This window comes from Dermacentor variabilis, chromosome 1, assembly GCF_050947875.1.
Source record: "Dermacentor variabilis isolate Ectoservices chromosome 1, ASM5094787v1, whole genome shotgun sequence".
Classification (NCBI taxonomy): Eukaryota; Metazoa; Arthropoda; class Arachnida; order Ixodida; family Ixodidae; genus Dermacentor; species Dermacentor variabilis.
The window spans coordinates 51,990,605-52,004,347 of NC_134568.1; the positions used below are offsets into that span (position 1 = coordinate 51,990,605).

General features: G+C 43.7%; 1 protein-coding gene across 1 annotated transcript in view; it reads left to right on the top strand.

Annotated features, from left to right (window-relative positions):
• Gar1 (Gar1 ribonucleoprotein) overlaps positions 1-12,045 on the top strand; it is a 29,896-nt gene extending 17,851 nt beyond the window's left edge. The window contains exons 5-6 of the mRNA XM_075687333.1: positions 3,139-3,229; positions 11,647-12,045. Coding sequence (XP_075543448.1) covers positions 3,139-3,229; positions 11,647-11,900 — 345 coding nt within the window. The 3' untranslated portion in view covers positions 11,901-12,045. The remainder of the gene's footprint in view (positions 1-3,138; positions 3,230-11,646) is intronic.
• The last annotated feature ends 1,698 nt before the right edge of the window (positions 12,046-13,743 follow it).

Here is a 13,743-nt window from a genome sequence, read left to right on the forward strand (position 1 = left end):
AATACTACCCAGAGGGGACCTCTGGATATTATTGTAAGAAACTCTATGGCATGGTGAATCTGCAGAATGAATACACAGATATCAAAGGAGTTATCAAGGAAAGGGAAAGGTCGTGAGAGAGTTTATCAGATGGCACAGGCACTAATGCCATTGCATATATACCATCGTCCATGCAAAGTTGCTAATTTGGCACTTCCCAGTGGAGCTCACTGTTTCCCTGGCATTACTTGAGTAACAGCATAGGAAAACAGTGAGCTGCACTGTTATTAGGAGTGGTGTATCAGTTGGCATCCCTACTCATTCATGTTATATCACTTACTGTTAAGAGCAAAAAAAAATTGTTCAAGTTAAAAACAAACCTTGTTTGTCAGATGGCCCTTCATCGTTTATGCCTGTATGACACTATGTTTACATATCACACATCTCCGTCTCTGAGCTGGTCTTTACAATTGCTCACTCTCCTGCTTCACGAGTATATCAGGTTGAGCTTGCACAGCACAGTCAATTTTAGATTAATGCAGGCAGTCTGAAGATTCACTTCTTGAAGTCATGGGAGGGGTGGTGCAGATGGTGAACAGGAAAATAGTGAACTCCATAAGTTATGCTGGAAGAAAGAGCAAGCACTGCAATGGGGAATGCTGATCTGATGAAACAAAATTATATGTGCTAGACCACAGCAGGAGTTGCTACATGCACTTGGATTGGAAAGTAGTGCATCCTGTTTACTGAGTCTGCCCTCTTATGGCAATAAAAGTGCAGGCTTCATAACAGCACTGCTACTGCTGTCATCTGGCTGAGGTATTGAAACAGCTACTAATAGATGGACTTCACAACAAGTACCACTGCTGCAAAGCATGCTGGCAGTAGTAAGTAGCTCTTGGTGGTCTGAAGGGCAACTATGGTAACAAGTATGTTGTGTTTCTACCATGACAAGCCCACTTATCCCTAGAAATCAAGAGGCAGGGAGGTGAGAATAAAAAGGTACTACAATGGGAGTGTTGTTGAGGAGACGCACCATTCCCCCCCCCCCCCCCCCCACTTTTTCCTAATATTCACTGAAAAAATCCACTGTGGCATTTTTCTCGGCATTCCCCTCAATGTTGCCTTCAACCCAAGTACAGTAGGAAAGTGGTGAGTACTACTGTCATCACGTTGCTGGCACACCTTCTTTGCATGTGCTTTGACCGTGGTGAAATAAATCTGTTGGCTTATTCTTTCTGGTGGAAGCAAGCCTATTAATGGCAGAAAATGCAGCCATGATGCAAAGATACACCACAATAAGTTACCATTGCGTCATCTGTTAAAATCAGATGATGGTCCCTTCAATTTCCAGATGTGTGCAGGCCTTGAGAGTGCTTCGAGATAACCAATAAAATTGGTTGACTTGGAACAGGTGAAAACTAACCAAGTTGTGGCTCTGTGCCACCTAACATGGAACATCTGCTGTTAATGCTGTCCAGAGTTGTGCATTTTTATTACGCAGACATGGCACTTTCATTCACTTCAGCTGGACTCACTCGACTTGCCTTTGGCATGTGCAAAGCATTAGTCCACAACTCTTCTCAAGCCTTAATTGGAGGCCAAGGATGAGTGAGGGCGTTATCTGGTTCACGATTTTGCAGCTCACAAGGTGCCAGATTTGCCTTCATTTGCAGTGATGGGAGCACACTTCATAAAAATTTGCTGAATATCTGCAATAAAGAAAGGATGTTTAGGTGCAAAGTACACATCTTGGTAGCATGTACAATGTTAGGTGGTGCACTGATGCATTTTGTGGTCATTAACACTACACAAGACCAAGACAACGAAATTTTGTGTACGGCCCCACAAAAACTTCACTAGCTTAATGGAGCTCTTCGTAATTGTATCGCTAGGTGGGTATGTGGGTAGGTGGGTAATTGTATCGCTAGGTAAGTAGACACTTTGCAAGTCACTACCCAAACTGACATCACCGTAAAATGTCTTACTGGTTTGTTCATGTCAATTGTATCAACTGTTGTCACACTACTCTTGCAAAATCATGATGTCTTTCTCTAATGGACAACAAACTTCCTTGAGATTTGGATTCGTCCTTGAAAAAGAAAATGCACGGCCAAAGAAACAATTGAAATGCTCCACACTACATTTATGGAAGAGGCACTGAGCCGTACGCGAGTTTTTGAGTGTTTTGGGGGATTCCGAGAGGAGAAACAAGCATTAAAAACCATTCTCATTTTGGCCGACCTTTAACCAATCATACTTTTTAGATTGTGAAAAATTTTTGATGAAAAGTCAGTGAGAGTCATTGCTACACATCCGACAAGATTTCGAAAGATGCTGGCATGAGCTGAAGCTCGTGACTGGATTTTGGATTTTGAGTGGGAATTTATGCATGAGATGCATTGTCACGGTGTTTGTTCCCCTAATGCTCACAGAGGACAAAAAGCAACAGAGAAAACTTCATCGATTTTGTGCCAGGATTTGAAAAAAAAATCACATTGAAAGTGACTCAAAAGGGATTGGCTGGCTTTCCCTACGCACCCTATTTATCGAACCACACTACGCACAGTTTTTTTCTGTATTTTTAAACAATATAATTCAATAAAAAAGCGGATTTCTCACTGTACATGGGGTGAAGATGACTTGGCTGGGGCGACTCAACTGCATGAAGCTTGAGGAGGAGCTCCAGAGTGTAAGAAAAGGTTGTTACTAGTATATTGACTCAATTGGAGAATATTTTGAAGGGAACTGAGTCCTTTTTGTCCTAAATTATAATACATATATTTTTTCTAATTTCTCTGGATCTTTGTGGGTGACCCCTCGTATGTGTCTAAGGTACACCCGTCTAGTTATACATAAGCTATTAAAAGTGCACAAATGGAGACAACATGACCGTGAAGAAGATGGGACATGCACATATTGGTTGGTTGTGTGCTTGCACATATCCTGTATTTGTTGGTGCACTTTTAATGCCTGCCTTTAATTATGCTTCTCTGTCCTTATTCATGCTTTGTTGCTTACTTTCTTGCGGTTAACTCACTAAATTGGTGTGAAGTTCACCCAGCATGGCTGAACCATATAAACTTTGTGCATGAGCAATTGTGATTATTGCTTGCATCATGTTTTGTTCTGATTTCGTTCCCATCCTACACTCTTCAGTTCTACATAGACCCTCGCAAGCTGACACCACTAGCAAGATATCTACCTGGCTCCCAGCAGAACCGTGGCGGAAGAGGTGGTGGGGGAAGAGGTAAGAGCACTGCCAATGTTTTTTTTCCCTTCAAACCTGATTCCTGTGCAGCTTTAGTTTCAAGCTTCTGTGTCCACATTGCTTGTGATGTCTGTGTGGCAATCTGCTGGGGTCACATTAACTACACTGGAATGTGGCGTGTGGCCAGGGCCAAAAGATTTGTGCATGCTGGTTTTTTCTCTCATGTAGCTCTAGTAAGAAATGGTATGCTCTTCACTTTCAGTAACATGCTATAATACCTTTGTAGTGGCTATGCGGCACCTTGCATACCTTCAGTGTCATTCAATGACGTTGGGACCCACCATGGTGACTCGGCTGTTATGGCATTCTCCTGAACACGGTGCCACGGGTTCGATCCCTGGCTGTGGCAAGCCACCGTGATGACATATTTGAAGTGTGCATAGAAAACTCTTTAAATGGCTGAATTCTAAAACCTCTAGTAGAAGTAATAAAAAGAAAAGTTGTTTCAAGGAGCGTCTCCCCTTAAATAAAAGTGTGTGCCTGTGCTTATGGCCAACTAATGCTTTTCTCTTCTGCTCGAGTGGGAACAGGAGGCAAACACACTAGTGCTCTTAGACTTGTGTTTACAAGCATGTCAAAACTGGCAGTCAAAATGGATCCAGAGCCCCTATTACTGCACCTTTCAAAGCTAGAGTGTGGCTTTGGGACATAAAAACCTGTAATTTCTTAAGGATGCTGAGGAATCCTTGCATACAGAAGTAAACTTTTTCTGCATGGGAGGTCCTGTGATGAGCAAGCATGCTAAACTAATGGGATAGGGAGGGTGGACAATGGTCCTACACTGGGTGAGGTACAGATACTAGCACCGCCTGGGGAGCTGTACACAGTACCGCAGACTTTCCAGTGTCTCTTTGGTTCTGAAAAGCAGTCCACGGGAAGCCTGTGAAACTACTGCTTTTCCTGCCATAGCCATGTGTGTGCACACTGTGGCAGTCAGTGTAACCACCTATACCCTGGGCTGGTAGGTCAGCTCTCTTTGCCTAATGCAGTTTCTGATTAGCTAGTTGGCCTCCTTGTTAACGTTATGAATGCTTTTTGAATGTAGCTGTACTGCCTTCCTTTGCCTTCTCAAGCACAACCCTGACCACAAATTTTCAGCACCTGCAGAGTAGGCAAAACTTCTTACTCGTCCTTCCTACTTTTCATCCCGCAGCGATCACCTTCATAAAGTTTTCGTGCCATCTTGTTGCACGAACGCGTACTATTACTCTTTTTTACCTCGCACCTGCAATGACTGGAACCACCTCCCTGCATCGGTCGCTACTATTATAGACTCATCGGGGTTCAAGACTGCTGTTTTCCATGCCATCTAACAAATGTTTTATTCATTCATCTGCATTTTTTTTCTATGTATATGTACCACTCCTTTCTGTAGCGCCTACGGGCCTTGAAAGTATTTAAAATAAATAAATAAATAAATAAATGATAGTGTATACGGATTGCTTATAGTAGCTTGTTGCCGAATTGATGTGTAGTGCTCTTCCCAGGACTTCAAGTCAAGTTCGATGTGTGTAAAAAATTTGTATAGGCATTGAGTACTTGCTTGCTTAGTGCCATTTGTCCAACCTGACGTGCTAGAGCACCGACCTATTCAAATTGCTTAATTTGGCAATTTCTCTCCTAATCACTCTGGGGAAAGAAAGGTTTAATAGAGCTGAACCTTGTTTTGATACAAAAAATAATAGATTCCCTTAGTCTGATTTCATAGAAAACAGTGTATTGCTTCTCTTGATTTTGCCAGAGTAATTTGCATTTCGTTTAACCTAGTTTTTGAGCATTGTATAGGGTTCCTCTGCACTGTTTGGGGGGGGAGGAAAAAACAAAACAATAGGGAGCAGAACAGCATGGACAAACCAGCACGCTGTCAAATCATCGCAACACCAAAGTAACGCTGGCATGACACAGCAGCAGCAAGTTGTCACCAAGTGGCTGCATTTGTTTTTTGTGTACAAGCTGCAGCCAGTGCACACCCACTTAATTTGTGGGCCGGAGTTGGTTAGCACCCCCCCCCCCCCCAATGCAGGTGGTAAAACAAATGAAATGCAACATGTACTGCACATTTAACACTAAAAATGTATGCTTAATGTTTGCACAGGTTTTCAACAGAGGCTTAAATTACTGACCAGTCACTATGTTGTTGAAAAGCTGGTGATTGAGGGCTGGATAGCACACAGTTTTCTGCCTTTGCAAAGTACTGTACTAGGTGTTTTTCTACTTTAGGCTACACGGAATTTTCAAAAATCGCCTGTAGCAGTAAAATTCTAGCCCTTGAGCTGGATTACTGAAAGAAGTGTACATCACTTGCATGAGAAATCGAAGTACATGGCTAATTAACAAATCTTCACTAATAAAGTTTATAACTAATTACTTTGCAGCACATACCATTGAAATTTACGAATGGTAGGCAATGAGTTCACAAGGCGTATCCACTTGGAAAGAATTCTGATGACACCAGTTTAGAGATACTATTCATTCCCAAAGTGTGTGGTGAAATACATTGGTGTTCTGGTTACTTTTCTGCTTCAATGCATGAAATGGCATGTTGTTGTGGATATGCCTTGCTAACTCATTGGCTGCAATTAGTGAATTGCAATGTGTCCTGTAATATTTAGTTTAAGCTTAATTATTGGACTTTTGTTAATTAGTCGACTGGGCATTTAAGTTTATTGTGCAAGTAATGTCCACCTCATCAAGCAACCAGTGTAAGGACTAGAATTGTGAAATCTGCCATGAGAAATTCTGTATAACCTAAAAAAAGAAAAAAAAAACACCTAGTGTAGGGGTATGCACCGTAGGCAAGAACTGCTCTGTTGCGTGAAAAAGGCCACAGCTAATTGCTGCTCGCATAACACCTCGAAGCAGCTGGGCCTAAATCGCCAGGGGGGCACACCTCACAGTGGTTCAGTATGACTAAACACATACTGTGTGAGGTATCTTATGTGGCACACACACACACATGCACACACACACGCACACACACACACACTCTCTCTCTCTCTACAGTCAAACTTCTGTATAACCAAGTCGGTAAAGTCGGCAATTTGCTTCGTTGTATCGAAATTTCATTGTATTGAAATTCGACCTTTTATGCAAATAAGTGCTGTTGCCGATCGATTTTTCTTGCATGCAAAGGGGCCACAGAATTTTCCGAATTATCGAGCAATCGAAAAAAGCAAATTTAAAGAGAAAACAATTAATTTTGATAAATTTGGGAGTCGGCAACGAATGATACGGTTTTATGCCACGCGCGTCGATGGTATCTTCTCGGCGGTACGAATTCAGCGAATTCAGGAATGCATGCTCTCAGCCCCCACTGCTGACAGCATTGCCCGCACTGGAATGACGCTGTGAGGAAAAGTGCCAGCAGCAGAGAGTGAATGCTTCGTCTGCCTCTTGCTCCAACAGGTCACCGAAACTCGAGATCATGCAACCTCCAATACGAAATGTGTGGTAAGGCAGCTTACGTGGTGCAATGCCGTCTTGACACACCCACTCTTTGCACACCCGGCAGATTACCTCTAAAGCAGGGTGCACGGTTGCGTATGCACTCTGCCACACTTACAACTATGCGCAGCCACGGCCGTGACCCGCGCCAACTTACCCCCAACTCCACCCCCCTTGCGTCACGCTTGATCGTGTTACTGTGAGCTCGCTCCCCTCCCCTTTCCCTTTGCTCGTGTGGGAAGGCAGCACTCATGAAGCCACCATCTTTCTTGTCTCACCCTCGCACACTTTCACTCGCACCTAAAGCACACAGTGCGATAGGATCTTATCACACTTGTACTTTATACGGAACATGATGCGGCTCCACTTCAGCGGTCGCTGTTGTCGCTCTGTGTGCGATTTGAGAGGTGTATTTGCAAGGAGCCGCTTGTAATTCAATCATTTGCCTGTCTGTGTCCGCGGAACTTCCCATTTATTGGACAGTTTTAGTTGGATGTCCGCAACCACCCACATACACAGCACGAGGTCGTGTGTAAGTAGCAAAGCGTGCGGCCGCACAAAATAGCAGTGGTTGGTCGGATGAAAAAGTTGAGAAGGGGATTGCTGATTTGCACGCGTTGGAGCTGGAAGTGTGCTACTCAGCATTGCCATATGCCAGCTTTTGAAACTGTGTAGCCAATATCAGCCACGACAAAGTCAAACCACAAGCCGGAGTCATAGGTATCTTCGACAAGAGCCATATCGAAAAATGCTCTCTCTTCGACACGCAAGAACACGCGAGAACGTCCCAGCTGTGAGTGCACGCAAGAGTCAGTGTATGCTCCTGCTTACTTGCATGCGCAGTGTCACCTCTGCGAGTTTCCTGCGTACGCAGAGCTGCTGTGGGCGCCCAACTGAGACTGTCTATTGTCTCTGCATTCCTTTGCAGCGGAAGTGAAATTTTATTATGTTGAAATTGCATACAAACACACTTCGTTATATTGAAGTTCTAGATACATGGTGTTCCATGGACAAGAGGTTATTAAAAGCTAACTACTTCGTTATATTGAAGTTCATTATATTGAGGTTTAACTAATTCCAAAGAATGGGTGGTGGAGGAGCGAGCTGGGCACAGGGTTTTGCTCTTGATCTATAAGTAGCACTTCAGGATGTGGCTCTGAGTATTAGCCTGTTAACCTATGATGCATGGTTCAATTCGCACCAGAACTGTGGTAAAGTTTAATTGGCCTTGTTAAATAGTGTCGCAGTAACATCCACAAATGTAACCAGAAGTGTAAAGATATTTATGTGATAATTCTGCATTAAAGGGGGAACCTTTTCATTACTGTGCAGTTATAAGAGCTGATAACTATGTTTTCATTAGTGAGTTAATAATTCTGAAGAGGCATGTCTGTTTCATTGCTTAGCTGAGCTTGATGAATGCACCTAGCCTTTGCCCACTGCACATTCATACTGAAGCATCTCTCAGTTATGGCATTCATGGCTTCAGATTAGTGATGGTAGATGGTGTCGTCAAACTGCAAAATATCCTACTGAACGCCACTTTTGCCACTCTCCAGACTGCGTGTTAATGTAAGAAATTCGAACATTGTTCCCCCTGAGCACTTTGACCGATAGTGCACCATCAACAACACTGCTTAAGATGTTTCTGTTATCATAACATTAAGGGTAGACGCTCCTTGAAAAAACATTTTTAAATATTTGTACTAGAGATTTGAAAATCCAACCACTTATGGAGCATTACAAGCATATTTCAAATATGTCATTAGTGTCTGTGTAGTCACTATAGTTCTCGAGTTATGACCTAAAAAATGGCAAAATAGAGCGATTTTGTGGCCACTTTATTGTGTAATAAATTTTTGCAAAAACCATTGTGTTGTAGCTTATTTAGCTCTTTGTAGACCGCTAAGTGCCGATATCTATTTAAACAGCATCTACAATTACTGCAACTAAGAAAAAAAATTAGGACAGTTCAACTAATTTTTTGATAAAAATAACCTTGTACATAATATATGTACAGTGCTGATACCTACTTGAAATTGCAATATCTTCCAGCAGTAGTTGCAAAAGTACAAGGTTATATTTCAGGCAATCGAGAAAAAAATTTAGCTGAAATGCTCTAATAATCTTTTTGCATAGTTCCAGCAATTGTACGCACTGTTGGGCTAGATATCAGCACTTTGTGATCTACAAATAGCTAAAAGCTACAGCACGAGGCTTTTTGTGAAAATTTAGTACATAAATAGGTGCCCACAAAGATGACTATAGTTTGCCATTGTGTATCGCATAACTCAAAAACTATAACAGCGACACAAAAAGTAATCACATATTTGATATCTGCATAGAAAACTCTATAAATGGCTGAATTCTGAAAGCTCTAGTACAAGTAATTATGGGTGTGCGAATATTCAACATTTCGAATACGGATAGAATATTTTCCTTATTCGAAGCGTATTCGATTCGAGAAATGCATATTCGGAAATTCCCGAATATTCGAAGAGGGCCGAATAACGGTAGAAACGGCGAATATTCTGACAGACGGAATAATTGAGAAAGTAACGAATTATATGCTTGCTCCGCATTCTCCTAAGAACATGGTTATTCCCTGAGAACTTCGCATGACCTGCTTATTATTTGTATGCTCTGTTTCAGTCTATCTGCATCCACACCCGTGAGACAGGATCAGTTTCAGTTTCTTTTTACCAAGCTTTATTCTATGGCTCTTTCAGAACCATAAATGATGTCCTTTAGGGCTCTGTAACTATATGCGATGAAATATGTATCCCAAAAGTGTTACCTGGACAATCTTTAGATGTTTGGAAATTAAAAAGAAAAAATTATGTCGAGGAGAACGTTGCATCGCCATCGACAACTCCCACCTTGTGTTCCCGCTTTTCTCATGTAATCGCCGGCTCTTTGCTACCTGCTGCGCTGCTTCTCCTTGAGACAAACTCAAAACACGCTAACTTCGCCACTGCGCTATTTGCAACTATCTCGGTGCTGATACAGACCTCGATCAGGCGTGTTCTCCAAGAATGGCATAAACTGCGGATGACGAGCCACCGTGCAAGCAAGAAAAGAAAGCCGGAAGAAGTCTCCTTTGGCGGCACTACACAAAGCTCTTGCCATCGACAGCTCGGTGCAAGTCGTGCGAACGTGCTCTTAAAATGCCAACGGGAATGACCACTACTATTCAAAATCACATGAAACAACACCCTTTGTTGATGGAAGAGTACAAAAAAGAGGCCACCGCAAACCCTCCGTTGAAGAATCAACTGACACCGGATGATATACTTCAGCAGAGACAGCAGTCATTGTCTCAGGAGAAAAAAAACGCACTTCACCAGAATGTGGCAGCCATTCATTTCTTCACCATTTCTGCCACGTCAGTTCAAAGCACTGGTCGAAGCAGCCGTACAGTCGTGCTACAGTCAGGCATCTCGAACAAAATTGTCGCGTGTGCTCGTCCCGCGCATGTACAACGACACAAGAGCAAAGGTACGACACGAGCTGCAAAAAGTACTTGAACACGGAACAAGCACTCTCGCTATTACGAGTGATATCTGGACGTCGTGTGCCAACGAGGGTTTTGTAAGCCTCACGCGTCATTTTCCTGCGGTGAAGTTCGACATGAAAAAGTTCACGTTGAACACGCGACATGTGCCAGAGAGTCACATGGCTGTGAACATAGCTGCGTCATTGGAGCAGCTATGCACTGACTGGGAGATACCAATCAACTGCGTGAAGTACATCGTGACGAACAGCGGCCGCAATATCCGAGCGGCTGCAATATCCGAGCGACTGCAATATCCGAGCGACTGCAATATCCGAGCGGCTGCCAAGAGACTGCCTTGGTTCCAGCGAGCCTGCTTTGCGCACTCTCTGCACCTAGTGATCGGCAATGAAATTTTGTGTACTCCGGCAGTCAACAGACTCTGCAAGAAGGCGAAAGTGATTGTAGGGCACTACAAGCGTAGCCCTAGTGCACACAAAAGAGGGAACGATCTGCAGAAATAGCTGAACAAAGACGTGCTCTATGTTGTGCAGGATGTTGACACAAGATGGAACAGTCAGTACCTCATCCTCTCAAGGCTCCTTGAACTCTAAGAGTCCATCAGACTTGAGCTCACCCTTTCAGACACAAGCTTAGATACCTTTAACTCTGCAAAGTGAAGACAAAGTGAAGTGGCTAAAAGACATTGTAAAAAGGTAGCTGCACGCAGCTGGCGTAGAACCCAGTGAGGACACTGCCATGGCAACGTCGAGTTCGTGTCCGCTGGTGGTATCCACTGTAAGGAAAGCATTTGACGGTCTAGTGATGAACAAGGAGAACACACATTTGGTATCTGCCTCTGAGAGGGAAGTTACAGACTATACGGAAAAGCATCTTCTTGAAAGGGGCAAGGATCCTTGTGAGTGGTGGCAGTCCATTGGCTGCTTCACGTACCCGCTTTTAAGTACACTCGCCCAGAAGTACTTCGCCATCGCTGCCACCTCAGTTCCAAGTGAAAGTCTTTTCTACCGTTTGAAATGTTGTCACAGTGCATACAGCACGTTTACTTTCTGAACATGTTGAGCAGTTAGTTTTCTATATGATAATCACTAAAAAGTGCATTACTTGACTTGAGAGCATTACCTCTCATTACCTGAGCGCATTATCTGTAATGAGTGTCTTTTTAACCTGCAACAGCCTTGTAAAATGTAATATTATTTTTAACAAGGATTATAAAGCTATTGTTACCACATTTTGCAACATTTTAATACTATGTACATATTCGATATTCGAAGACAGTTTTTTGCCTTATTCCTATTAGATTCGTATTCGAAAATTTCAATATTCGCACACCCCTACAAGTAATAAAAAAAATATTGTTTCGAGGAGAGTTTCGCCTTAAATAAAAGTGTGTGCCTGTGCTCATAGGCCACTAATGCTTTGCTCTTCTGTTGCCTAGGTGGAGGCCGTGGTGCACCCCGTGGACGTGGTGGATTTGGAGGCCGGGGAGGCGGAGGATTTGGAGGCCGGGGAGGTGGAGGTTTTGGAGGCCGGGGAGGTGGCGGATTTGGAGGCCGGGGAGGCGGCGGATTTGGAGGCCGGGGAGGCGGTGGATTTAGAGGCCGTGGAGGGGGTGGATTTGGGGACAGAGGAGGCGGTGGTGGATTTAGAGGAAGAGGTGGCTTTGGAAGCAGGGGATTCTCCAGGTCATAACCTAACAACTGTTGCTTCAAGCCAAAGCAACACTTGGCATTGTATAGGAACACTTCTTTCCAAATTGTGTCATTTTATTTTTCAAACGAGTGCACCTATGAATAAAGGTGACCCGCCACCACAACCACAAATTTTATCACGAGGATTCCTGTCAACTGTTTCTGTCATTACTTAGTCTGACCAGCTGTCCTGCTTTTAAGGGCATGGTCCCAGTGTCCCAATACAGTTCAACCTTGCAACTACAAAATCGGCGCGGAACACGAAAAAACTCGGTTTTGTGAGAATTTCGTTGTTGCGAAATGGGACAGCACAGATAGGTAATGCTGCGTTGCAGAACGAAACCTTGCTGTTAAAATTACGTCAGCCTACTTTGGCAAGCTCAGCTCGAGGATATAGAACCGCACTGCTGACAATACAAAGTGCACCGCATGCGTCAATCAGCAGTGGCAGCACTGCCGTGGAGCAGTATTCTCAGCCATTTGCTTTCGAAGATGTGATCACTTTTGCGAGATTTTGCGTTAACTCTGCACTAGACGCAGAGCAACAGTGCTCCACGTATGCAGCAGCATTTCTCCAATGCACGCTGTTGCCCATAGCTGCCAATGCATCCAGTGCTGAGCGCGAAAGTGATCGTATCTCGTATACCCGAAGGCAGTCAATCGAGATTACGGCTGCTTCGTGCAAATAAATGTTCGGTGCCAAATCTGCATGTGATGCCTGTAGGGTGGCGCCAAAACTAGCGTTCTTGAAGCAAGAGATGCGTATTCTCGGATGATTGCTCAATCGCGGCTCGATGCATGCCACTCCATGCTGTGACCGCCGTCTCAAGCTTCATAAACAATTCCGCATTGTCCGTGCATGTCCTTGCTTTTGCTGCATTTTTCTCACCGAGGCGCACATTATGCACTGCACTAGGTGTGCGAAAACCGTCGTCACGTGTTGGTAGCAACATGCGTGCCACTTCAAACGGGCGATCAACAAACAAGATGGCAGCCATGGCCTGTTTCCAGGGCATGCAATTGCTTCCGGCAATTGGTTGTTTTTGCAAGCAAAAATGGTGACGCCCACGCAAGTGTAAATGGGTGGTATTTTATTGAATTTTAGTGCAAAGCAATTGCATCTGTGCACAATTTGGAGCCTGCTAGCCTTGTGAGAGTAGGTAATATGCGGGGTTACGTTGCTGGCAATTTCGTTGATGTAGGATTGTAGTACAGCGACATTTTGTGTTTTTGTGTCGAGAGGTACAAAATGCATTCAATCCTGTGGGTGTTTGCCTGGGATAAGAAAATATTTTGCTGTCAGGAGAATTTCGTTACCGCGGGTTTCGAGTCTAGTATTGCATTTTGTCCAGCTTTGGTATTGACATGTGTACTTGCACTACTACATGACAGTATGTATTCCTTATTAGTGCCAAGCTGCAAAGGGCTTGGCGGAGGCAAGACAGACCTGCGACTCCTGCTCCATGGAACATGGACATTTGCTCCATGTTACCCCAAGAAACAAGCAACCAGGACCTGCTTAATCATTAACAGGGGGGGTTACACAGTATGTAGTTGTACTTGGGGTTGATTTGCAAATGTTGAAAAGGCACAGGTATCTAGTGTGTCTACAACCAAGGAGAAGAAAGGATATCGAGGGGTTCGATTTTTGTTAGTCATATCATAAGAAGCCAGTAAACAAAGACACCAAGGACAGCATAGGGGAATTACTTGTACTTATTAATTGAATTAAAGAAATTATAAAGTAATGGAATGAATCTGGCAGCATTGGTGCCATCGGGTAGCATGTGTGGCTTTATTAACCAGTTGCCTTCACCCAAAAAAAGTTCATGTACACATGATGC